At 61.3% G+C, this 24919-nt stretch overlaps 2 protein-coding genes across 4 annotated transcripts in view; both read left to right on the forward strand.

Moving 5' to 3' along the window:
• The window catches only part of PLEKHA6 (pleckstrin homology domain containing A6), a 57731-nt gene extending 37953 nt beyond the window's left edge, over positions 1 to 19778 (forward strand). Inside the window, exons 10-28 of one of the 3 annotated variants that reach the window (XM_063418511.1) lie at positions 788 to 1279; positions 2374 to 2866; positions 3826 to 3912; positions 4594 to 4647; positions 7156 to 7236; positions 8727 to 8795; positions 9634 to 9714; positions 10437 to 10586; positions 10854 to 10949; positions 11882 to 11993; positions 12110 to 12249; positions 14317 to 14434; positions 14521 to 14609; positions 15005 to 15172; positions 15259 to 15462; positions 15633 to 15766; positions 16354 to 16496; positions 17680 to 17804; positions 18054 to 19778. In XM_063418511.1, the coding sequence (XP_063274581.1) occupies positions 788 to 1279; positions 2374 to 2866; positions 3826 to 3912; positions 4594 to 4647; positions 7156 to 7236; positions 8727 to 8795; positions 9634 to 9714; positions 10437 to 10586; positions 10854 to 10949; positions 11882 to 11993; positions 12110 to 12249; positions 14317 to 14434; positions 14521 to 14609; positions 15005 to 15172; positions 15259 to 15462; positions 15633 to 15766; positions 16354 to 16496; positions 17680 to 17795 (2827 nt within the window). In that variant the 3' untranslated portion in view covers positions 17796 to 17804; positions 18054 to 19778. Of the gene's footprint in view, positions 1 to 787; positions 1280 to 2373; positions 2867 to 3825; positions 3913 to 4593; positions 4648 to 7155; positions 7237 to 8726; positions 8796 to 9633; positions 9715 to 10436; positions 10587 to 10853; positions 10950 to 11881; positions 11994 to 12109; positions 12250 to 12789; positions 12943 to 14316; positions 14435 to 14520; positions 14610 to 15004; positions 15202 to 15258; positions 15463 to 15632; positions 15767 to 16353; positions 16497 to 17679; positions 17805 to 18053 lie in introns of those variants that run through there. The other 2 variants (XR_010082929.1, XR_010082930.1) reach the window with 2 other exon arrangements.
• Positions 19779 to 21642: 1864 nt separating this feature from the next.
• On the forward strand, positions 21643 to 24362 carry GOLT1A (golgi transport 1A). The gene is made up of 5 exons (XM_063418481.1): positions 21643 to 21667; positions 22582 to 22673; positions 22754 to 22932; positions 24126 to 24189; positions 24324 to 24362. Exons 1-5 carry the CDS (start codon positions 21643 to 21645, stop codon positions 24360 to 24362), a joined length of 399 nt encoding a protein of 132 aa, XP_063274551.1.
• The last annotated feature ends 557 nt before the right edge of the window (positions 24363 to 24919 follow it).

The raw sequence follows: 24919 nt of genomic DNA on the forward strand, positions 1-24919 counted from the left end.
ACTCTCAGCAGTGGTTTCAGCTCTCAGCAGTGATTTCAATTTTAGCAGTGATTTCAGTTTTAGCAGTGATTCCAGCTCCCAGCAGTGATTTCAGTTTTAGCAGTGATTCCAACTCTCAGCAATGATTTCAGTTTTAGCAGTGATTCCAGCTCCCAGCAGCGATTCCAGCTCTCAGCAGTAATTTCAGCTCTCAGAAGTGATTTCAGTTTTAGCAGTGATTTCAGTTTTAGCACTGATTCCAGCTCTCAGCAGTGATTCCAGCTCTCAGCAGTGATTCCAGCTCTCAGCAGTGATTTCAGCTCTCAGCACTGATTTCGACTCTCAGTAGTGATTACAATTTTTACAGTGATTTCAGTTTTAGCAGTGAATTCCAGCTCTCAGCAGTGATTTCACCTCTGCCTTTCGAGGCTCTCCCAGGCCAGCTCAGGGACAGAGAGGCAGGAGAGTTTTGTGGTGATTCCACAGGGCAGCCTTTATTGTCCATCCCTGCACAGGGGGCCAGGGATGGCAGCTCCCTGCTGAACTGGGCAGGGGAAATCCAGGGTGGTTCCAAAGGGCAAAGCCAATGGGTTAGAAAGGATCTCCATGGGTATATCAGAGCAGGATGTGATCCCACCACGACTAGGGAGAACAGCCCCAGCTCAGGGTTATCTCACCCAGGGAGGGCTCAGACCAGCTTGTCACATCCCACTCAAGGGACATCCCTCCAGGGGGGGCAGAGCCTTGGCAGCCTCCTCACCCCAGGGGCGCCCCCCGTGACCCCCCTGTGGTGTCTGGGCACCCCCAGGCACGAGAAGCCGGACTCGGAGAACATCCCCCCCAGCAAACACCACCACCACCACCACCACCACCACTGCAACGCCGCCCACCGCGAGCACGCCAAGGCCGAGCCCGACGCCAAAACCCGCGGGGAGGGCGACGGCCGCGGCGCGGAGAAGACGGAGCGGAAGCCGCCGGACGCCAAGAAGGAGCCTCTGGCCAAAGCCAACGGGCTGGCCGGCCAGGAGCCGCCCTCAGAACCAGGCAGCCCCTACCCCGAGGGGTCTCGGGGGCCTGCGGGCGCCGAGCGGCCGGCGCAGCCCAACGGGTGGCCGTACCCCTCGCCCAGCCGGCCCGGCAGCACCGCCTTCCCCCCGGCGGGTGACGGGGACCCCCAGCGCCGGGGGGTGGCCCCCAGGTCGCACCCCGAGAAGGTGGCGCAGCGCAAGAGCTCCATGACGCAGCTGCAGCAGTGGGTGAACTCGCGCCGCGCCGCCGGGGCCCCCGAGGAGCTGCGCAGGTGAGGGGAGCGCCGGGGGGACGCGGCTTTGGTCCCCCCGGGGTTGGTCCCTCTGGGGATGTTCTGCCCCTGCCCCTTTGTGGCCTCCTGGGGGGGTCAGAAAATCTCGTTTTTCTCTCTTTTCTCGCCCCGGAGGTGGGTGTAGGACACCCCAAAAAGCCGGGGAGGGTGGGTTGTAAAGGGGGGTCCTCGGGAGGAGGGAGGCCAGGGTGGGGAGGCCACCACAGGGTCCTTTGGAGGAGGGACAGGAAGCCACCAGGGGATCTCTGGGACAGGAAGCCACCTCAGTGTCCCCGCAGGAGGGATATGGGGAGAGGAAGCCACCAGAAGATGCCAGAGAGGAGGAATTCTGTGAGGGGCGGCTCCTGTGGAGTCCCTGGAATGAGAGATGCCAGGAGAGGAGGCCACCACAGGGTCCCTGAGAGGAGGGAGGCCACGCTGAAAAGCCACCTTGGTGTCCCTGGAGGATGGATACAGGGAGAGGAGACCACCCCGAGATCCCAGGGAGGAATTCCATGAGGGGCAGCTCCCGTGGAGTCCCTGGGAGGTGGGATCAGGACAGGAAGCCACCTCAGTGTCCCTGCAGAAGGGACACGAGGAGAGGAGGCCACCACGAGATCCCTGCCAGGAGCAATTCCACGAGGGGAAGGCTCCCGCAGAAACCCTGGCAGGAGGAATTCCATGATGAGGAGGAATTCCATGATGAGGAATTCCTCACAAGAGTAAGCTCCCACAGAGCCCAGGGCAGGAGGAATTCCACGAGGGGAAGGCTCCCACAGAACCCCTGGCAGGAGGAATTCCATGACGAGGAATTCCTCACGAGAGGAAGCTCCCACAGAGCCCACAGCAGGAGCAATTCCACGGGCACTGAATCCCTGGCAGGAGGAATTCCATGATGAGGAGGAATTCCATGATGAGGAGGAATTCCATTTTGAGGAATTCCTCACGAGAGGAAGTTCCCACAGGAGCAATTCCACGAGCACGGAATCCCTGGCAGGACAAACGCCTCCCATCCATCTTTCCCGCCGTCCCAGCCGCCTCCTCTTGGGCTGTCCTCACCCACTCCACCTCTCACCTCCCTCTCCCCCCTCCAGCCCCACCAGGTTCTACCCCGTATCCCGCCGGGTTCCCGACTATTACCCGCCCTACTCGCCGCAGTACCCGGAGGAGTACCAGTACTACCCTCCGGGCGTGCGCCCCGACAGCATCTGCTCCATGCCCGCCTTCGACCGCGCCAGCCCGCCGTGGGCGCTGGAGGACAAGCGCCACTCCTTCCGCAACGGCGCTCCCTTCCACGCCGCCGCCTTCGGCCGCCACGACGTCCCCGTGTGGCTGCCGGCGCCCTCCAGGCCGCCCGGCTACCTGGACGAGGTGGACGCGGCGTCGGGCTCGCTGCGGAGGATGTCGCTGCAGCCGCGCTCGCGCTCGGTGCCGCGCTCGCCCAGCCAGGGCTCCTACGGCCGCGCCAGGGTTTACTCGCCCGTGCGCTCGCCCAGCGCCCGCTTCGAGCGGCTGCAGCCCCGCGGGGATGAGGTGTACGCCGAGCCCGCCGCCTTCGTCATGCGCAGGTCCATCAGCTCGCCCAAGGTGGGCACCGGGAGGGGCAGGGGGGCGGCGGTGTCACCCCGGCTGTGTCCCCTCCGTGTGTGCGGGCGCAAAGGGGGCGCCGAGCCTGGGGCTGGCGGTGGAGGGTGGGTTTGGGATCCCCGCTGCCATCCCACAGGGATGGGATCCATGGGATGGGGTGGGATTGATGGGATGGGATCCATGGGATCCATAGGATCCATGGGATCCATGGGATGGGATGGGATCCATGGGATGGGATTGATGGGATGGGATCCATGGGATCCATGGGATCCATGGGATCCATGGGATGGGGTGGGATTGATGGGATGGGAGGGTGGGTTTGGGATCCCCACTGCCATCCCGCAGAGATTGCCGTGGGATCCATGGGATGGGATGGGATCCATGGGATCCACAGGATCCATGGGATGGGATCCATGGGATCCACAGGATCCATGGGATGGGATCCATGGGATCCACAGGATCCATGGGATGGGGTCCATGGGAATGGTATGGGATTGGATCCATGAGATGGGATCGGTGGCATCCATGGGATGGGATCCATGGGATGGGATGGGATCCATGGGATCCATGGGATCCATAGGATCCATGGAATGGGATTCATGGGATGGGATGGGATCCATGGGATCCATAGGATCTATGGTATCCGTGGGATCCATGGGATCGGTGGCATCCATGGGATCGATGGGGTGGGATGGGATGGGATGGGATGGGATGGGATGGGATGGGATGGGATGGGATGGGATGGGATGGGATGGGATGGGATGGGATGGGATGGGATGGGATGGGATGGGATGGGATGGGATGGGATGGGATGGGATGGGGTGGGATGGGATGGGGTGCTCAGGGCCACCCCAAGATGTGCTGCCAAGCAGGGGGCACTGATGCCCCTGTCCCTGTCCTGTCCTTTCCCCTCCTGTCCCGTGTCCCTCATTTTGGGTGGCGGTCCCCTCTCTCCACAGTACGATTTCCTGGGTGACCGGCGGCCCGTCCCAGCCGGGGTGTACCCGTACCACTTCCCGGCGTCCCCCACCATCCACGACAAAATGGTGCGTACCCGCTGTCCCCTGGGGGTGACACTGTGACGGGGGGGCACAGACCCCACCCTGGGGACGTGGGGCAGTTGGGGGGTCCTCGCTCAGGTGGCCAGGGAGGAACCAGAGCACCCCAGGGACTGCTTGGGTCGGAGCTGGGCCTTTCATTGGTGTCTCCGGTCCCTCCCGGCCATTCCTGAAGGAAATCCATGTGGGAAGGCCCCTCTGTAGCAATGGGACACCCTCGGACCCCCGGGGTGCTCCCTGGCTGAGGCCAGCACTCCCCAAACCTCTCCCGCTCTGCTTCCTCACATCTGGCCACAGCTGCTTCGTTCTCCTGCCTCGTGTCCCCTCCCGCAGCTGGGGGGTGACACCGGGAGGTCCCCGCAGATCCCAAAACCCCGGGACAGGACCGCCAGAGGAGGGAGAAGCCTGAATTTCACCATTCCCCACCCATGCTGCCCATCCATGCCCACAGCCGGAGCCAGGGTCTTCCCAGAAAAACATAAAAAACCCCAAAAAACCCAAAAAAAGACAAATAAGAAACCAGCTGCCCAGAGTCCACGGGGCACATTCCCAGCAGCATTCCCGGCAGCATTCCCAGCCCGGGGGCCATTCCATAGGCTCCCCCCTAACCGCTTTGCTTCTTCTTTTATGTGTTTTGCTGCTCGTTTCTTGCCTGCTGGCTCCTGGTAGGATGAACTTTTAGACCTTCAGTTGCAAAGAAACCTAGAGTATTTGGACCAGCAGGTAGGCGGAGCTGGCTGCCAGCCTCACCTCACCGGCTGCTTCTCGTGCCCCGTGTCCCTCCTGCCATCCATCCTCATCCCAGCAGCACCAGCTGTATTTTTTATTTTTTTGGTTTGGTTCCGCTTCTTCCATCCTCCTCCGCATCCGTAGGGCCGCTCATCGCTCAGCAGAAAATTCCCCCCTCCCTCCCGACCTCTGGCAGTGCCTCTGTGTGGTGTGGTGGAGTTTTTTGGGGGGTTTTGGGGTAGATTCTGATGTTTTTTGGGGTTCTGGGGGTTTGTCCTGGAGTTCAGTGGGTCTGGAGTTCCTGAGGTTGGTGCTGGGTGCCAGCGTGGCTGTGCTGTCCCCAAGCCCAGGTGTCCCCAGGTGACCCGTGGGGACCGCGGTCGTGGTGATGGGGTGGCCCCTCGGGGGGTGAAAGGTGCAGGTGCAAAACCCAGCAGCGCTCAGGGGTTCTGGGAGGGTTTTGGGGGGAAAAATCTTGGTTTTGAATGGGGTTTTTGGAGGGAAAGGCTGATTTTGAATTGGGGTTTTGGAGGAAAACCCTGATTTTGCTGGAGGTTTTTGGAGGAAAACCTTGAAGGAAAACCCTGAAAGAAAACCCTGATTTTACTGGAGATTTTTGGAGGAAAACTTTGATTTTGCCAGGGTTTTTGGAGGAAAATCTTGAAGGAAAACCCTGAAGGAAAACACTGGTTTTGCTGGAGGTTTTTGGAGAAAAACCCTGGTTTTCCCAGGAGTTTTTACTGATTTTATCAGGGATCATGGAAGAAAACCTCAGAGGAAAACCCTGATTTTACCAGGAGGGTTTGGAGGAAAACCTTGATTTTGCCAGGGTTTTTGGAGGAAAACCCTGTTTTTGCCAGGTGGTTTTAGCAGCAAACCCTGTTTTTGCCAAGGTTTTTTTTTTGAGGGAAACCTTGGAGGAAAATCCTGATTTTGCCAGGGGGGTTTTAGAGGAAAACCCTGTTTTTGCCAGGTGTTTTTTTTTGAGGAAAACCTTGGAAGAAAACCGTGATTTTGTGTGGGGTTTTTGGAGGAAAACCCTGAATTTTGCCAGGTGGTTTTAGCAGCGAACCCTGTTTTTGCCAGGGGCTTTTCTGAGAAAAACCTTGGAGGAAAACCACGATTTCCTGTAGGGTTTTTGGAGGAAAACCCTGAATTTTGCCAGCTATTTGTGGAGGAAAACTGCTCTGACTTCACCCCAGGAGCGTGGGGAGAGGGGGACACAGCCGGGAGAGCCCCCAGGGCTGGAGCCACAGCCGGGCACAGGAGCTGCAGCGTGGAGAGGGAGCTGCTCCCTGCCCGACCCCATTTGGCCACGAATCCTAAAAAAAATCCTAAAAAAATCCTAAAAAATCCTAAAAAAAATCCTAAAAAAATCCTAAAAAAACCCTAACCCCACAGCCGGGATCTGTGTCTGCCTTGGAGCGGGGCCAGCCCCGGGCGGGAGCTCTCGCTGCAATAAAAGCTCCCCTCGCTGCCTCTCCGCCGCTCTTTGAAACGCTCCCTAAAAAGGTTTGGCATCTCCTCCTCCTCTTCCAGCGGCCTCTGGAGAGGCTGATTTGGAGTGACGCTGTCGAGGGCCTCTTTTCAAACACCCTCCTGCTCTGGTTTCTCTCTCCTTCCTCGCCCTGGCTCCCCCGGCAGGGTTTGGGGACAGGTTTGGTGACAAAGTGTTGTCACCCTTTGGGTCTCAGGGGTCCCAGGGCTTCCCTGGAATGCCCTGCCGGGGCTGGGGGCTCTGGATGGAGCTCAGGTGCTGGTGGCTCGAGTGGCTTTGTCACCTGGAAGAGGTCCTAGTGACATGAGTGGCTTTGTCACCTGGAACAGGTGCTGGTGGCTCGAGTGGCTCTGTCACCTGGAACAGGTCCTGGTGGCTCAAGTGGCTCTTGTCACCTGGAACAGGTCCTGGTGGCTTGAGTGGCTTTGTCACCTGGAAGAAGTCCTAGTGACGTGAGTGGCTTTGTCACCTGGAACAGGTGCTGATGGCTCGAGTGGCTCTGTCACCTGGCACCAAAGGAGCTCGGCCACCACTGGCTGTGCACAGCAGGCTGGGGACACTCCTGTCCCCACAGAGTGGCACAGACCCGCCCAAACCGTGCCTGGCAGCAGGGACGTGCCATTCCCGGTGCCACCTGGAAAAGGGGACGCTGCTGTCCCCAAACCCCAGCTTTCAGCTGTCCCCAGCGCCCAGAGTCCATTTGCAGGGCCATGCCAGCCCCAGCTGGGCACAGAGCCACAGGGCAGTGCCAGGGCCCGTCCGTGTGTCCGTCCACGCTGCTGCCGTCCCTGTCTGTCTGTCTGTGCCGTCCGCTCCGAGCTGGCTCTGTTCTATCCGTGCTTTCCCCCTCCAAAAAGGAGCAACAGCAGCGCCAGGCCACAGCTGGAGCCCCTGGGCCACCTCGGGCGGTGGCATTTGCGTCCTGAGGGCTCCTGGAGCGGTCAGGGCTGGCACAGGCGCGTGTCCCCGCTGACCTGTGCCCTTTCCTTCCCTGTGTGCCGCAGATGAGCGAGAGCGAGACCCTCATCACTATGGTGAACAGGATGGTGGAGACCTCCTCCCCTAGGGCCCAGCTCTACATGCAAGTAAGGCTCCGGCCACCGGGCCCTGCATGGCTCGTGCCTGGTGGCCGTGCCGCCCGGGGTCACCTCCTGCCACCCGGGGTCACCTCGTGCCACCCGGGGTCACCTCCTGCCATCGCCACTCACGCGGCAGCCACAGCACATCTCGCTCTCGGGGGGAAGGCGCTGCTCCATCCCAGGCTTTGCTATGACCCATCCATGAGCCATTCCCAGCCGGCAAATCCTCGTGCGGGCAGCTCGAGGTGGGGACCGAGGCGCCCCCGGGGACTCTTGGGGACAGAGACACCCCTGGGGACTCTCGGGAACAGAGCCACCTTGGGGGACTCTCAGACGGAGCCATCTCGGGGACTCTTGGCCGGAGCCGCCCCCGGGGACTCTTGGGGACAGAGCCACCCCTGGGGACTCTCAGCTGGTGTCACCCCAGGGGACTCTTGGGGACAGAGCCACCCCCGGGGAGTCTCAGACCAAGCCACCCCCTTTGACTTTTGGGGACAGAGTCACCGCTGGGGACTCTTGGTGACAGAGCCACTCTCGGTTGCGCAGAGCTTGGCTCGTCCTTGTTTTCCCAGGAGTTGTGGGGTGACAGGAATGCAGCTCCTAAAATAATGGAATAATTCCCGAAATAAGCACAGGGAACAGCCTTTCCCCCCTCCCTCCACCCCTGAGGCTCCTTCTGTCCCCAGCTCTGGGGACATCCCTGCAGTGTCACATCGCCTGAGCCCCTCCGGTGCCACCCACCCCGGGCTGTGCTGCCCTGGGTGCTTCCTGGACGGGATTTTCCAACAGAACACGGCGCCCGTGTTCCACCTGCTGCCAGCGGGGATGTGCTGGAGGCTGAGCCGGGACGCTCCTCTGGCTGGCCGGGCTCCCTGCCCCGAGGCCGCCTCCTCCCGATCCACCCGGCCCTGCCTCCAGCCCCGCGGGCATTTCCCACATCCGGATCCATTTGCATCATCCCGGAGCTTTTAAAAGGCTCCCAAGAACCTTCTCTGCTTTCGAGCAATAACGATCCCCCTCCTTCCTATCTCGTGCCTTTCATCTCCAGCTCCGCGAGGCAGCTAATTGCTGGAGGTCCCATTAGTAATTGAGATTTCCAGGAAAGGAAAATGACTCACGGAGGAGCCGGGCGGGGGGAGCCGGGCCCCGCTGCCGCAGCCACCGCTGATTTATCGGTGCTCCCGTTCCGCCGAGGCGGAATTCCAGCTCCACCGCGCTGCCCTTTGTTTTCCCTGCCGCTGGAATGGTGGCGGTCACTGATTCACCAGAGCTCCGCGGGGAGGTTGTGGCTGGATCCTTCCCGTTGGGAACGGGCACGGCGAGCCTGTGGCTCCATCCCGGTGACTCCCGGCTGATGGGCAGCACCCACCGCCCCCGGGGCTCGGCTCCGGCCTCCTTTTCCCGGCTGGCAGGGATGGGACGGAGGCGCCGGGAGCTGCCTCCCCTTCCCTGCGCGTCCCGGGGGCGGCCGCGCTCAGCCCCGGCTCTGCTTGCAGGTGACGCCGTTCCCGGAGCCCTACAGGGACAGCCTGCACCCCTACAAGATCAGCGAGCAGGACACCGATGTAAGAGCCACCCCTGTCCCCTCTGTCCCCTCTCTGTGTCCCCTGCACCCCTACAAGATCAGCGAGCAGGACACCGATGTAAGAGCCACCCCTGTCCCCTCTGTCCCCTCTCTGTGTCCCCTGCACCCCTACAAGATCAGCGAGCAGGACACCGATGTAAGAGCCACCCCTGTCCCCTCTGTGTCCCCTCTCTGTGTCCCCTGTCCCCTCTCTGTGTCCCCTGCACCCCTACAAGATCAGCGAGCAGGACACCGATGTAAGAGCCACCCCTGTCCCCTCTGTCCCCTCTCTGTGTCCCCTGCACCCCTACAAGATCAGCGAGCAGGACACCGATGTAAGAGCCACCCCTGTCCCCTCTCTGTGTCCCCTGTCCCCTCTGTCCCCTGCACCCCTACAAGATCAGTGAGCAGGACACTGATGTAAGAGCCACCCCTGTCCCCTCTGTCCCCTCTCTGTGTCCCCTGTCCCCTCTCTGTGTCCCCTGCACCCCTACAAGAACAGCGAGCAGGACACCGATGTAAGAGCCACCCCTGTCCCCTCTCTGTCCCCTCTCTGTGTCCCCTGTCCCCGCAGGCAGAGCTGTGCCCATCGCTTTGTGTTCCTCAGGGATAAATCTTCCCCTGAGTTCAGGCCTTGCCCCATGTCCAAATTTGTCCCGTGTCACCCTGAAGTCCCTGCAAGGACAGCAGGAGGTTGGAACCCCACCCTAGGGCCACCAATCCCACCAATCCCATCAATCCCATCAATCCCGTCAATCCCGTCAATCCTGGCTGCATCCCGGTGGGATTCTCACCTGCTCATCCTCTCCCCTCTCTCTCTCCCCCATCCCCGGGCGCAGAAGCTGCTGGGGAAGCTCTGCGAGCAGAACAAGGTGCTGCGGGAGCAGGAGAGGCTGGTGCAGCAGCTCCGCGCTGAGAAGGTGCGTGGTGGCACCTCGGGTGGCCATGTGGGGACCCTGGTGGTGGCACCTGCGTGGTGAGGGAGTGATGTCACCATGGGAGGGTTTGGGTTGAACCTGGACATGCAGGTGTGTGTGTCCCCTGTCATACCTGGACATCCAGGTGGGAATATCCCTTGTCACCCTGAACCTGGACATCCGGGTGAGAATGTCCGCTGTCACCCCTGGACATCCAGGTGTGTGCATGTCCCCTGCCACCCCTGAACCTAGACATCCAGGTGTCTGTGTCCCCTGTCACCTTTAACCTGGACATCCAGGTGGAAATGTCCCCTGCCACCTTAAACCTGGACATCCAGGTGAGAGTGTCCCCTGCCACCCCTGAACATGGACATCCAGGTCAGAGTGTCCCCTGTCACCTTTAACCTGGACATCAATGTCCCCTGCCACCTTTAACCTGGACATCCAGGTCAGAGTGTCCCCTGTCACCTTTAACCTGGACATCCAGGTCAGAGTGTCCTCTGCCACCCCTGGACATCCAGGTGAGAATGTCCCCTGCCACCCCTGGGTTGAAGGAACACTAAACCATCCCATCCCACCTCCGGGCTGCTATCCCATGTTCTCCAGCCTGGCTTTGGACACTTCCAGGGACTCGGCAGCCGCAGCTCGGGGACATTTCTGAGCCGGGGCTGCTCCCGGTGTGTCCCTGAGCTGCCAGGACCTCGCGGCTCCGTCTGTTCCCGCAGGAGAGCCTGGAGAGCGCCCTGATGGGGACACACCAGGAGCTGGAGATGTTCGGGAGCCAGCCCGCCTACCCCGAGAAGCTGCTGCACAAGAAGGAATCGCTGCAGAACCAGCTCATCAACATCCGGGTGGAGCTGTCACAGGCCAGCACGGTAACGGGATTTGGGATTTGGGATTTGGGATTTGGGTCCTGCTCTTCCCTTCCTGGATGGAAACCAGCAGGGAATTCCCCTTGGCTGGCCGGGGGCCAAGGTCCCTCACTGGGGACAAAGTGGTGGCACCCCCAGGTGTCACCTCAGCTCCTGGTTCTGTCTCTGCCGTGCCCTCAGGCCTTGTTCCCACTGCTGCCACCCCTTCCCCAGCTCAGGGGGCTGTGCTGGGTGACAAAGACCCCCCTGAGCCCCCCACTGTCCCCTCAGGCCCTGGCAAACAGCACGGCCGAGTACGAGAGCCTGGAGAGCGAGGTGTCCACCCTGCACGATGACCTCTGGGAGCAGCTGAACCTGGACATCCAGGTGAGAATGTCCCCTGCCACCCCTGAACCTGGACATCCAGGTGAGAATGTCCCCTGCCACCCCTGAACCTGGACATCCAGGTGAGAATGTCCCCTGCCACCCCTGAACCTGGACATCCAGGTGAGAATGTCCCCTGCCACCCCTGAACCTGGACATCCAGGTGAGAATGTCCCCTGCCACCACTGAACCTGGACATCCAGGTGTGTGTGTCCCCTGTCACCCTGAACCTGGACATCCAGGTGAGAATGTCCCCTGCCACCACTGAACCTGGACATCCAGGTGAGAATGTCCCCTGCCACCTTTAACCTGGACATCCAGGTGTGTGTGTGTCCCCTGTCACCCTTAACCTGGACATCCAGGTGTGTGTGTCCCCTGCCAATTTAACCTGGACATCCAGGTCAGAGTGTCCTTTGCCACCTTGAACTTGGACATCCAGGGGTGACACACATCCAGGTCAGAGTGTCCCCTGGACATTCAGGTCCCCTTGCCATCCCTGGGGTCCCCACAGAGATGAAACCCCCTCTGCCCCCACCAATGAGTTCCTCATGCCCAGCCCTCATGTCCAGCTTTGGCCATAGAGGGGGGCAGCCCAGAGACCCCCCCCAGGTGCCCCCAGCCCAGGTGGGTTCCTGTGACCCCCCCAGCCCAGGTGGGTTCCTGTGACCCCCCCAGCTGCCCCCAGCCCAGGTGGGTTCCTGTGACCCCCCCAGCTCCCCCAGCCCAGGTGGGTTCCTGTGACCCCCCCCAGCTCCCCCAGCCCAGGTGGGTTCCTGTGGAGCAGCTCCAGGGCTCCCAGCAGGATGAAAATCGCGGATGTGACGGTTCAGCCTCAGCCTGTTCCTACAGCTCGGTTTGGGGCTGGGGTCCGGCCTGGTTTGGGGTTGGCACCGGGGTCCCCGGGACCCCTCTGAGCTCTGCCTTTCCCCCCTCAGAACGAGATGCTGAACCGGCAGATCCAGAAGGAGATCTGGCGCATCCAGGACGTGATGGAGGGGCTGAGGAAGAACAACCCCTCCCGCGGCACCGACACCGCCAAGCACAGAGGTGAGCGGGGCTGGCCCCGCCTGGGGCGTTCCCGCTGGGCTCCTGCTCAGCCGGAGGAAGACCCTCGTTATTATCTCGCCATTAATTATCTCATTTCTGCTCTTTTCCCCCTGCAGTGGCCCTGGGCCCCTCGGGCACGTACAGCTCCAACAGCCCCGCCAGCCCCCTGAGCTCGGCCAGCCTCACCAGCCCCCTGAGCCCCTTCTCCCTCATCTCCGGCTCCCAGGGATCGCCCACCAAGCCAGGCCCTGGCGAGGTCAGTGACGCTGGCTGTCCCCTCTGTGCCACCAGCGGGGCACGGGGGGCTGCTGGCTCTGTCGGGGGACACCGTTTTGGTGACACGGATGGGCCCCGGTGTCACCTGGCGGCTTTGGGGTCCGTGGTGCTTGCGGGGCTGTGGGTCTGGAGGGATGGGAGGTGCTCAGCTCCAGATTTTGGCTGCTCCCGGTGCCACCACAGCAGCTCGGAGTGCCCCCACCCAGGGCTGGCATCACCTTCAGGCACAGGACATTCATTTACGGCGGAATTTGGGGACTCCCCAACCCCGCCTGACCGGACAGAGGTGACGCCTGTGTCCCCAGGGGCTGTCAAGAACCCTTCATTTGGGCAGCCCCCAGACCCTGCCTGGCACTGGGGACAAGCAGCAGGATGTGGGACACCACGAGGGACCCCCGGCGCCGCTCCCTCCTCCACCCCCGTCTCCAGGACGCTCCCGCCGTGTCTCTCTCGCCTCGGTCTCTTTTCTAACTCTCTCTTCCTTCTCTGCTCTCACGCCTCCCGCTCCCGCCCGCCCCAGGAACCGGGCCCGCCTCGACCTCCCCTCCCCAAGTCCTACGTCCCCCTGGAGTCTCCTCCGGCCGTTCCTCCGCTCCCCAGCGAGAGCCGCCTCTGGCCCTACCCCGCCTCCCCTTCCTGGCACCAAGGCGGTGGAGAGGCCAAGCGGGGACAGGTACCGAACCCTGCGGGGCACCGCCACCCTCCTCCTCCTCCTCCTCCTCCTCGTGGCACGGATGGGATGAGGCAGGAGCCGGAGCTGCCTGCCCCAAACCCGCAGGGACAGCGTGGAGGTGGCACTCGGAGATGGCACCTGGAGGTGGCAGCCCTGCCACACCCCCCGTGTCCCCAGCGGGTCGTCACGCCCTGTGCCCGCTCAGGATTGTCCCCTCCTCCTGGGCAGGCTGTCCCTGGTTGTCCCCTCTGCTTTGCTCTGCCCTCGCCTCTGTCGCTGTCCCTCAGTGCCATCGCTCCCCGTGTGGCGCCAGCTCCGAGCCCCAGCTCCAGGGTGAACCTGGATTTGGGAATTCCTGGGGACACTTCAGCCGTGTGTGGGAACACGGGTGACACGAGTGTCCTCGCAGCCGGGGGTCAGGGTGTGTGACCGTGGACAGGCAGTGGCTGTGCCGAGCTGGGAGGGGCACGGTGCCAGCGCAGGTGGCACCTCCAGCTGCCGCGGGTGGCACTGCAGTGGCTGTGTGCGGATCCAGGGGTGTCAGGGTGTGTGTAGGGGACGCTCTGGGCTGCCGGGCCTGTTGTCACACCCCTCTGTCACCCCAGCAGTTCCCGGGCTGTTCCCGTGGGATGCAAGAGGGGAAGGACCCCCAAAATGTCCCTTTGCTGTCTGTGATGTCCCTGTGTGACCCCACGGGCACAGGGCGCTGCTGGAGCCCAGCACAGAGCCAGGATGTCCCTGTCCCCGAGCTCCTGGGGGCTGTGGAGGGATTGTCACCTTGCAGAACCTCTGTCCCTTCCTGTGGGGACAGCGGCGGGTGCCCAGCCCTGACAGGATGGGACACAGCAGGGACAGCAGCAGAGCCCCCTCAGCCCCTCTCCCCAAAATTTCGGGCTGCTCTGGTCGCACCTGGCCGCTGTCCATGTGTCCATGGAGTGTGTCCCTGGCCTGTCACCCCAAGAGCAGCAGGTGTCCCCTGTCCGTGTGTCCCTGTCCCCAAGAGCAGTGGGTATCCCCTGTCCATGTGTCCATGGTCTGTCACCCCAGGAGCAGTGGGTGTTCCCTGTGCGTGTGCGCCTGTCCCCAAGAACATCATTGTCCCCTGTCCATGAGTCTCTGTCACCCCAAGAGCAGCAGGTGTCCCCTGTCCATGTGTCTCTGTCCCCAAGAGGAGCAGGTGTCCCCTGTCTGTGTGTCCATGGTCTGTTTGTCACCCCAGGAGCAGTGGGTGTCCCTGTCTGTGTGTCCCTGTCCCCAAGAGCAGCGGGTGTCCCCTGTCTGTGTGTCCCTGTCCCCAAGAGCATCATTGTCCCCATGCAGAGCGTGCCCCCCAGACAGGACTGGGTTTCACTGGGGCTCTTTTCCCCCTCACAGCCCAAACCAGGCCTGGAGCAGAGCAAGAAGGACCCGGCCCGGCCCGGCCCCGCGCCCGAGGGGCTCCCGCAGAGCCGGCCCGAGCAGGACGGGGACAAACAAGCGGCTCTCAACAAGGGTACGGCACTGGGGACACCCGGCACGGCCCGCGGGTGGCACCGGGACCCTGCCCCGGCTCACCCTGGCACCGTGGTCTCCCCACAGTGGGAATCGTCCCCCCCAGGACCAAATCCCCGGCGGAGGACGAGGCGGTGCCCAGGAGGAACGGCCTGGCCAACGGGCTCAGCTCCCGGGTAGGGCTCGGCTGGGGGCTCTGGGTGAGCCAAGGGGGCTCTGGTGCAGCCTGGGGACAGGAGTGTGTGGCTCTGTGGGTCCACGTGTCACCAGCCCCCTCCTGGAGACCCCCGGGGTGAATTGAGTACCTTTCCCCCATTCCGGGGGCGACATCCTGGGGACGACATCCCAGGGGCAACATCCTGGGGGTGACATCCCTGGGGGTGACATCTTGGGGATGACATCCCGGGGGTGACATCCCGGGGGCGACATCCCAGGGGCGACATCTTGGGGGTGACATCCCGGGGGTGACATCCTAGGGGTGACATCCCGGCGGCTCACGGCACAGGGGTGTGGCTCTGGCAGGGTGTGGCCGGCCACCCTTCGGTGACCCTGGGGCCACCCTCGCCCCCAGGAGAGACCCAAGAGCGCCGTGTTCGCCGCTGAGACCAAGGTGAAGATGAGCGTGGAGGAGCAGATCGACCGCATGAAGCGGCACCAGAGCGGCTCCATGAAGGAGAAGCGGCGCAGCCTGCAGCTCCCCGGCCCCAGCAGCTCCCCAGCCCCCAGCCCGACCCCCCCGGCACCAAAACCCCCTCCTCCTACAAGGTGGTGAGTCCCTGAGCCCGGGGACACCGCGGGGACACGGCGCAGGGGACACCGCGCCAGCCCGCGGGGACGCTGAGCGGGGCGCGGTGTCCCCGGCAGGTGCGGCGGCACCGCAGCATCCACGAGGTGGACATCTCGGACCTGGAGGCGGCGCTGCGCTCCGAGGAGCCCGGCAAGGTGTACGAGACGCCGCAGGAGGAGATCGCCCGGCTGCGCAAGATGGAGCTGGAGCCGCAGCACTACGACGTGGACATCAGCAAGGAGGTGGGGACAGCGGGATGGCCCCGGGTGGCCTCACGGTGGTCACACCGTCCCCCCCAGCCTCGGGGAGCATCCTGGAGTTGTGTCCAGGCAGGGTTGGGGTCAGTGGTGAGGGCTGGAGGGGACAGGTCCCCAAGTGTCCGGCACAGGACAGCTCGTCCCGCTGTCCCCAGCTGTCCACGCCGGACAAAGTCCTGATCCCTGAGCGCTACGTGGAGCTGGAGCCGGAGTCGCCCCTCAGCCCTGAGGAGATGAAGGAGAAGCAGAAGAAGGTGGAAAGGATCAAGACTCTCATTGCCAAATCCAGGTGAGGCTGCAGCACCCACGCCGGCCATGCCAGGGGTCACCCTGAGGGGAACTGACCACCCACCCATGCCCCTTCTCTGACCATTCCAAGACCACCCACCCACCTCCACCCCATCCCCACCCATTCCAGGGGAAATCCCTTCCCTTCCCTTCCCTTCCCTTCCCTTCCCTTCCCTTCCCTTCCCTTCCCTTCCCTTCCCTTCCCTTCCCTTCCCTTCCCTTCCCTTCCCTTCCCTTCCCTTCCCTTCCCTTCCCTTCCCTTCCCTTCCCTTCCCTTCCCTTCCCTTCCCTTCCCTTCCCTTCCCTTCCCTTCCCTTCCCTTCCCTTCCCTTCCCTTCCCTTCCCTTCCCTTCCCTTCCCTTCCCTTCCCTTCCCTTCCTTCCCTTCCCTTCCCTTACCCTTCCCTTCCCTTCCCTTCCCTTCCCTTCCCTTCCCTTCCCTTCCCTTCCCTTCCCTTCCCTTCCCTTCCCTTCCCTTCCCTCCCTCCTCCCTCCCCTCCCCTCCCTCCCCTCCCCTCCCCTCCCCTCTCCCCTCCCCTCCCCTCCCCGGGGTCCTGGCAGGGGTGCTGACCCCCGGTGTCCCCCCCAGCCTGCAGAACGTCATCCCCCTGGGCGAGGGGGAGGTGGACACCCCGCAGGACCCCGAGGTGCAGCTGCAGGAGCAGGAGAAGAGGATCGAGATCTCCTGTGCCCTGGCGGCCGAGGCCTCGCGCAGGGGCCGGATGCTCTCGGGTGAGGAACGGGGGGCTCGGAGGGGGGACCCTGCAGACCCCGGGAGGGCAGCAGGGTGAAGGGCAGGGGCAGATTTGGGTCAGTGGGCAGGAGAGGGTCAGGGTGGGTGATGCCAACAGCTCCTGGGGCTGCCTGCCCCGAAATCCTGGGATGGAGCGGCCGTGCCAGCCGGGCACAGCTTCCAGCACCTTGTTGGGAACGTTTGTGAGGGGTGGGAGCGCCTGGATGGGTGGCATGAGGTGGCTGAGCAAGCACGGTGGCACCCCATGCAGGGGACTGTGGTGGCACCCCGTGCCAGAGGGATTGTGGTGGCACGGGCTGGCACGTGCATGGTGGCGCTTCATGCTGGGGGGGATTGAGGTGGCACGCTGCGCCCAGGTGAGCATGGTGACATCCTGTGCCTGGCTGACTGCAGTGTCACATTGTGCCCACGGTGTCACACTGTGCCTGGGTATCCACAGTGTCACACTGTCCCCGTGGTGTCACACCATGCCTTGTCCATGAGGAGCCCTGCCGGGAGCTCACGTGTGCGTGCTGTGCCCAGCTCTGACTCTGCCCTGCCAGCTGCTGCTCTTTTTCCTGCCAGATGTTCCTCCCTGTCCTGCCCAGCCCTGGCTGTTTGTCCTGCCAGCTGTGGCTCTGCCCTGCCAGCTGTGGCTCTGCCTTGCCAGCTGTGGCTCTGTCCTGCCCAGCCCTGGCTGTTTATCCTGCCAGCTGTGCCTCTGCCTTGCCAGCTGTGGCTCTGTCCTGCCCAGCTGTGGCTCTGCCCTGCCAGCTGTGCCTCTGCCTTGCCAGCTGTGCCTCTGCCTTGCCCAGCTGTGCCTCTGCCTTGCCAGCTGTGGCTCTGCCCTGCCAGCTGTGCTTGTTTGTCCTGCCAGCTGTGACTCTGTCCTGCCCAGCCCTGGCTGTTTATCCTGCCAGCTGTGGCTCTGTCCTGCCCAGCTGTGGCTCTGCCTTGCCAGCTGTGACTCTGTCCTGCCCAGCCCTGGCTGTTTATCCTGCCAGCTGTGATTTGCTCTCCTGCCAGCTGTGATTCTGCCCTCCCCGCGCTTGCTTCCCCCTCTTTCCTTTCTCTTTCCTCCCTGCCCCTGCCCCCTCCCCTCTGTCCCCTCCCCTCTGTCCCCCCCGCTGTCCCCTCCCCGCTGTCCCCCCCTTCACTCCCCTCTCCGGTTCTCGTTTCCAGCTCAGTGCGCCACCCCCAGCCCTCCCACCTCCCCAGCCTCCCCGGTTCCACCGAGCACCCCCCTCTCGCCCGAGCCACCCCGCGCCGCCGACAGCAGCAGCCTCATGCGGGTGTGACCCCGTGACGTAAGCACCTCTTCTCTCTGACGTCATCCCTCCGCTGCCACGTCAGCCCCGGCTCCTCCATGGACCCTGTGTCCCCCCCTCCGAAGGCCGAGGGGAAAGGGGGAACCCCCAGCATGAAATTTGGGGGGTCACAGCCACCCCCAGCTCCTTGGGGCCAAATCCCCGCCGCGTTTCCCACAAGGGGGGGTTGGGGCGGGGTGGAGCCCCCCCGGCTCAGCCCCTCTGTCCTGTCCCCCCCTCCTTCCCCAGCTCAAGCCCTGGCTGCTGCCGGCGCCGGCAAGTTCCACGGGGCCACGTTTTAGCCCCCGTCCTGAGGTGACACCGAACCTGTCACCACCGTCCTCGGTTCTCCCGGACCCCCTTCCCTCCCTCCGGCGGTGACACTGCCGGGATGTGTGGCACCGACACTGCCCGGACATGTGGCACCGACACCACCGGGACATGTGGCACCGACGGCGACACCGCCGGGACATGCGGCACTGACACCACCGGGACATGTGGCACCGACAGTGACACCACCGGGACATGTGGCACTGACAGCGACACCGCCAGGACATGTGGCACCGACACCACCGGGACATGTGGCACCGACACCGCCGGGACATGTGGCACTGTCCCCAAGGAGGCGGGTGAGGGCTGGGGGCTGTCCCCGAGGACCCCTGGGACTCTCAACGGCCACAGGGACACACCTGGACAGCGGTGACAGCGGTGACAGCGGCCACCAGTCCAGCGGCGGGCACAGGACCCCTGGCACTGCCCCCCCAAGGCGGGGAAGGGGCTCTTGGGATGGGGGGACCCCCCACGGGTGATGCTCCAGGACCGGGACGCTCCTCCTCAGCCCTGGGGGGCCGCTTCCCTTCCCCGAGCTCTGGGCCCGATTTTGGAACCCAGTCCTGATTTGGGAACCCGGGTCCGATTTTGGCACCCGGGTCCGATTTTGGCACCCAGGCCCAGTTTTGGCACCGGTCTGCGCCACCGCCGGCGGCTCAGCCGGAGGAAGGAGGGGACAGGACGGGCGGAGGTGGCGCTGGGGGGACACGGAGGTGCCCAGGGCGCCCCAGGGCAGGGATGGGGATGCCGGATTTGGGGTGCCGGGTGGGGACAACGCAGCTGTGGGGTTGGCAGGGGGGTGTCCCCACAGTCTGGAGGGTGGGGACGGTGTTGGGGACAGCAGGGTCACCTGCGCTGTCCCTGTCCCGCTGTCCCTTCCCGCGGCCCTGCAGCCCCTTCCGGTGGTTCGGATTTCCTGTAGCAAATTTCCCCCTTTTCTTTATCGTCCTGGAGGGTGGGGAAAGAAAAAAAAAATTAAAAAAAAAAAAAAGCAGAATCCCTGGAAGGATGTGAGGGTGGCAGGGCGGATGGAGCCGGGAGCTGGATCCCAAATCGATCCCAAATCGATCCCAAATCGATCCCAAATCCCATCCACCCCTCCCGGCCCGATCCCAAACCCCCAGGACCTCCCTGCATCCCAAATTTAGCAATACTTGTAGGATCCCTGGAGCCCTAAATCCCGAGCCCCCCTCAGCCCCTTTAGCTCATAAAGCTGGCCCTTTATTTTGCTATTTACATGCCTTAATATATGTTTGATGGAAATTCTACATTTATAATATATATCTATATTTGGTTTTCCTCTTCTTTTCCCGGGAAAAGGCTCGTGCCGAGCTCTCTCTTCTCCACAGGATTTGTTGGCGCCAGCCCCGCCAACAGGGAAAAAAAAAAGATTCTTTGCCAGTTTATCAGAGGGGGAAGGAAATAAAATAAAATTTAAAAAAGAAGAAAAAAAAGGAAAAAGAAAAAGGGAAAAAAAAGAAGGAAAAAAACCTATTTAAAAAAATATATCTATTTTTTCTGCTTTTATTAAAAGCAAATTTATTTAAAATAAAAATATACAGAGACTGTAAGTTTGAAGAGAGGATGAGTTTATTTCCCTGTGTCCCCTCTCGGGTCACTGGGGCAGACCCCCCCTCCCCTCCCTTACTCTGGGGACACTTTGGGGACATCCTGGGGTGGCTGTGGGGCAGCAATTCCCATCTCTGGGATCCAGAGAGGATGAGGAGCATCCCAAAGCTCCCATCCCGCCCTTCCCAAAGCCCCCAGCTACTGTCCCCAAGGCGTGACCCGATTTTATTTTATTTAAAAATAATAATAATAATAATAATTTTAAAAATAAGAAAACCAAACCCTAATTAATTAATTTTATTTTGGTTATTATTTTTCATAAAACACTTCATAAAGCAGTGACTTGTTAACCCGGAGAGGATTTGCATCGGGAGGAAATAAATCTATTTATGCATTCGGGGAGGGTGGGGCGGGAGGGCTTTGGTTTTCTGGGATATTTTCCTAGCGGTAGAGAAATAAAAATATCTATGAAACAACGACGTTTTCCTGCCTTTTTTTGGTTTTTTTGTTTTTTCCAGGGGTGGGCTTGGATGTGGATTTTGATGTTGGGTTGGGGAAGCAGGGAGTGATGGGGCTCCGGAGGCAGATCCGCCTCCCTCTCCCTGTTTAATTTTTTTGGGATTTGTTTTCCCACTGGGGTTGGTTTTGCTGCTTGTGCAGGGATGAAATTCCCGTCCCGGGGCAGTTTGTGGGATAAATTTTGGGATTAGCTGGGTTTGGGTGGCTCTGGGGTGACAGAGGTGACACAGGGACGCTGGGCCTGGAGGAGCCGGTGTTCCCACACCGAATCCCGGGAGCCTCGACATTCCCGAAACTCTCCTTTCCCGTGGAGCCACCTGGGATCCACGGGAATCCACAGGATCCACGGGAATCCATGGGATCCATGGGAATCCACACCAGCTGTCACTCCTGGGGTGTCCCCTCGGTGTCACTCGGCCACCCCAAGGAAGCCTCAGTCTCCCGGGTTTTCCCAGTTTTAGGGATCCATCCCATCCCAGGGAAGGCATTCCACTGGGGCAGGGAGGGAGCCACAGGTGGCCATGAGCCACCGTGTCCCCCTGAAGCCACCGTGTCCCCCTTGGAGTTACTGTGTCCCTTTTGGAGCCACTGTGTCCCCTCTGGAGCCACCATGTCCCCCTGAAGCCACCGTGTCCCCCTTGGGTCCACCGTATCCCCCTCCGGGCCACCATGTTCTCTTGGAGTCACCATGTCCCCCTTGAAGTCACCACATCCTCCCTGGAGCCACCTTGTCCCCCCTGGAGTCACCGTGTCCCCCATGGAGACACCATGACCCTCTTGAGGCCACCACATCCTCCCTGGAGTCACCATGTCCCCCTGAAGACACCTTGTCCCCCCTGGAGCTGCCATGTCCCCTCTGAAGCCACCGTGTCCCCCTGGAGCCTCCATGTCCCCCTTGAAGTCACCATGTCCCCCTTGGAGTCACCATGTCCCCCCTGGAGCCGCTGTGTCCCCCCTGATGCCACCTTGTCCTCCTGGAATCACCCTGTCCCCCCTGGAGTCACCTTGTCCCCCTGAAGCCACCGTGTCCCCCCTGGAGCCGCTGTGTCCCCCCTGGAGTCACCGTGTCCCTCCTGGAGCCACTGTGTCCCCCCTGATGCCACCTTGTCCCCCTGGAATCACCCTGTCCCCCCTGGAGTCACCCTGTCCCCCCTGGAGTCATCATGTCGCCCTGGAGTCACCTTGTCCCCCTGAAGCCACCGTGTCCCCCCTGGAGTCACTGCGTCCCCTCTGGAGTCACCCTGTCCCCCTGAAGCCACCGTGTCCCCCCCGGAGCCTCCATGTCCCCGTGGCAGTGTCGCCGTGGGCGTTCCCGGTGCCGTTAATGATTCCCAGGGTGACGTGGGGACTAAAGGGCTTTTCCAAGGGTCACCGGCAGCGGGGCCACCCTCGCCCGGCCTCGCCCGGCCCCGCCACCAAGATGGTGTCCCTGAGCGACTTCCAGCGTAAGCGGCCGCGTCCCACCGGGATTCCCGTCCCTTTGGGATTCCCGTCCCTTTGGGATTCCCGTCCCTCTGGAATTCCCTTCCCTTTGGAATTCCCGTCCCTTTGGGATCCCGGGGGTCCCTGGGGACGTTCGGGCACCTCCCAGTCCCAGCTGGGAGCTGCTGGATGGGGTGGTCAGGGCATGGAAAAGGGGATGGGCTGAGGGTGGGAAGATTTTCCAGGATCATCTCCAGCCTTTCCTGGGGGGAAAAGGGAAATTCTCAGGGGAAAACTGGACAAGATTTTCCAGCTGATTTTTCCTTTCCCATTCCTGATTTATCCACTCCCCTCCAGGGGCACCAAGGACCTCCTCCAGGCCTGGCCCGGGTGCAAAGGCTGCTCCTGAGTTTGGGGGGGAAATCCAAAGGGTGTTTTTGTCGTTGTTGGGACGGTCAGTAAAAGTTCACAAGATTTCCTCATTGCGTTGTCTTTTATACAGTTTTTACAAACCTCGAGGGTAACTTCTAATTGGTTTACGGCTTTTTTGTTAATTGTTCTATTGGTTAGTAAAAGGTATTTTACCTGTCTGTCAAATCTATCTGTTCTCAGATTGGTTTATTTCTTTATTGAGTCTCTATATTATATAGAGAATTTTTTCCTTTATTTTTCTTGACTGATTCTCAGGGATGAATCCTTGTTATTATTTTGCATTTATTTTTTATTTATTTTTTGCCCTCAGAACTGATTGTTGTGTTAAAGGAACTTCTCATTCCCAAAACAGCTTCGTTTGTGAACTTACAAATTACTTTTAGAATAAATGACGGGCCAGCTGTTCACTTTATTCCTACAAAATTTTGGGAAGGCAGGGGACAGGGAGGTTTGGAGATCCAGGGTTGGAGCTGAGCCTTTGTATCCGCTCTCCCGTTTTCCACAGGGATCGGAGTGGGCCTGGTGGGCTTCGGCCTCTTCTTCCTCCTCTTTGGGATCCTCCTGTACTTCGACTCGGTGCTGCTGGCGTTTGGGAACGTGAGTAGGGCCGGGCTGGGGGTGCCCACAGGGGGATCTGGAGCTGCCCTGACCCTCTCCTCTCCCCTCCTTCCTCCCAGCTCCTCTTCCTCTCCGGCTTGGTCTTCATCATCGGCTTCCGCAGGACCTTCACCTTCTTCTTCCAGCGGCCCAAGCTGAAGGGCACCAGCTTCTTCTTCGGGGGGCTCGTGGTGGTCCTCATGCGGTGGCCGATCCTGGGGATGCTGCTGGAGGCCTACGGCTTCATCTCGCTCTTCAAGTGAGGGGTGGGATCCCTGGGGTGGGATCCCTGGGATGAGAAATCTGGGATGAGACCCTCGGGATGGGATCTTTGGGATGGGATCATTGGGGTGGGATCCCTGGGGTGGGATCCCTGGGATGAGAAATCTGGGATGAGACCCTCAGGATGGGATCTTTGGGATGGGATCATTGGGGTGGGATCCCTGGGGTGGGATCCCTAGGGTGGGGATCCTTGGGATGAGACCCCTGGGATGGGATATTTGGGATGGGATCCTTGTGATGGGATCTTTGGGATGGGATCCCTGGGGTGGGATCCTCGGGATGGGATCCCTGGGATGGAAATCCTTGCGATGAGACCCCTGGGATGGGATATTTGGGATGGGATCCCTGGGGTGGGATCCTCGGGATGGGATCCTCGGGATGGGATCCCTGGGATGGAAATCCTTTCAATGAGATCCCTGGGATGGGATCCTTGCAATGAGACCCCTGGGATGGGATCCTTGGGATAGAATCCTTGGGATGGGATCTTTGGGATGGGAACCTCGGGATGGGATCCTTGCAATGGGATCCCCAGGGTGGCATCGTTAGGATGGGATCCTCAGGATAGGATCCTGGGATTGGATCCTTGGGATAGAATCTTTGGGATGGGATCCCTGGGACTGGATCTTCAGGATGGGATCCTTGGAATGGGATCTTTGGGATGGAATCTCTGGGATGGGATCCCTGGGATTGGATCCTTGGGATGGGATCCTTGCAATGGGATCCTCAGGATGGGGTCCCTAGGATGGGATCCTTGGGATGAGATCCCCATAATGGGATCCTGGGATCAGATCCTTGGGATAGGATCTTTGGGATGGGATCCCTGGGATTGGATCCTTGGGATGAGACCCTTGGGATGGGATCCTCAGGATTGGGATCCTCAGGATGGGATCTTTGGGATGGGATCCTTGGAATTGGATTCTCGGGATGGGATCATCAGGATGGGATCTCTGGGATGGGATCCCTGGGGTTGGATCCTTGGGATGGGATCCTTGCAATGGGATCCTCAGGATGGGATCCTCAGGATAGGATCTTTGGGATGGGATCCTTGGAACTGGATTCTCAGGATGGGATCCTTGGAGTTGGATCCTCGGGATGGGATCCTCCTCGAGGCAGAGCCCGGGCTCAGAGGATGCTCCCCCGAGCTCAGCGGGGCCCTTTGTGTCCACACAGGAGTTTCTTCCCGGTGGTTTTCGGGTTTTTGGGCTCTCTGGCAAACATCCCCCTGCTGAGCCAGGTGAGAGGGGCTGGGGACCCCTGGGGGCCCCCCTGCCTGGAGTCCGTCCCCATGGAGGGGACGGCACGGGAAATGTCACCGTGCTGTCCCCTGAGCTGGATTTTCCCGCTAATCCTGGTCTGTCCCTGCCGCAGCTCCTGCAGAAAATGGGGGACAGCGGCTCCATGGTGTGACCTGAGCAGTTCTGGGACGAGTGGCTGCGATGGGACAGGGTGACAGAGCCCCAGGACTGGCTGTCCCCAAGAGCTGGTGACTCTCTTGTCCCAAGGACCCTCAGTGCTGGCCAGAGCCACCCCCCAGCAGGGACGGTGTCCCCTCACTGTCCCACAGGGCTCCTGTGCCACACTCCGGGCTCCATCCAGGCTGGATTCTGGAATTCTTGCTGTTATTTAATTATTTTCTGTGAAAGATTTAATTTCATTAAAAAAATGTCTTGACAGCGAGCTCAGACTCGGCTCCTTTCCTGTGGCTCAGGGCCTGTCCCAACGCTGGCACCTCCCGATGTCACTGGGAGGCACGGTGGCCATGGCTGGGGGTGGCACAGGGACATTCCCACGGCTGGGGGTGGCACAGGAACCGTCCCCTGACCATGGCTGGGGGTGGCACAGGGACATTCCCTTGGCCGGCACTGGAGGTGGCACAGGGACATTCCCATGGCTGGGGACAGCACAGGAACCAACCCATGGCTGTTCCTAGAGGTGGCACAGGAATCTTTCCGTGGCTGAGGGTG

Source organism: Prinia subflava, chromosome 23 (genome assembly GCF_021018805.1).
Source record: "Prinia subflava isolate CZ2003 ecotype Zambia chromosome 23, Cam_Psub_1.2, whole genome shotgun sequence".
Lineage (NCBI taxonomy): Eukaryota > Metazoa > Chordata > Aves > Passeriformes > Cisticolidae > Prinia > Prinia subflava.

Bases quoted from the DNA above. Each gene is read 5' to 3' on its own strand.
- GOLT1A (XM_063418481.1), top strand. From the start codon at position 21,643: ATGGTGTCCCTGAGCGACTTCCAGC. The intron at 22,674-22,753 runs GTGAGTAGGGCC...CCTTCCTCCCAG, and splicing joins TGCTGCTGGCGTTTGGGAAC to CTCCTCTTCCTCTCCGGCTT. The intron at 24,190-24,323 runs GTGAGAGGGGCT...TCCCTGCCGCAG, and splicing joins ACATCCCCCTGCTGAGCCAG to CTCCTGCAGAAAATGGGGGA.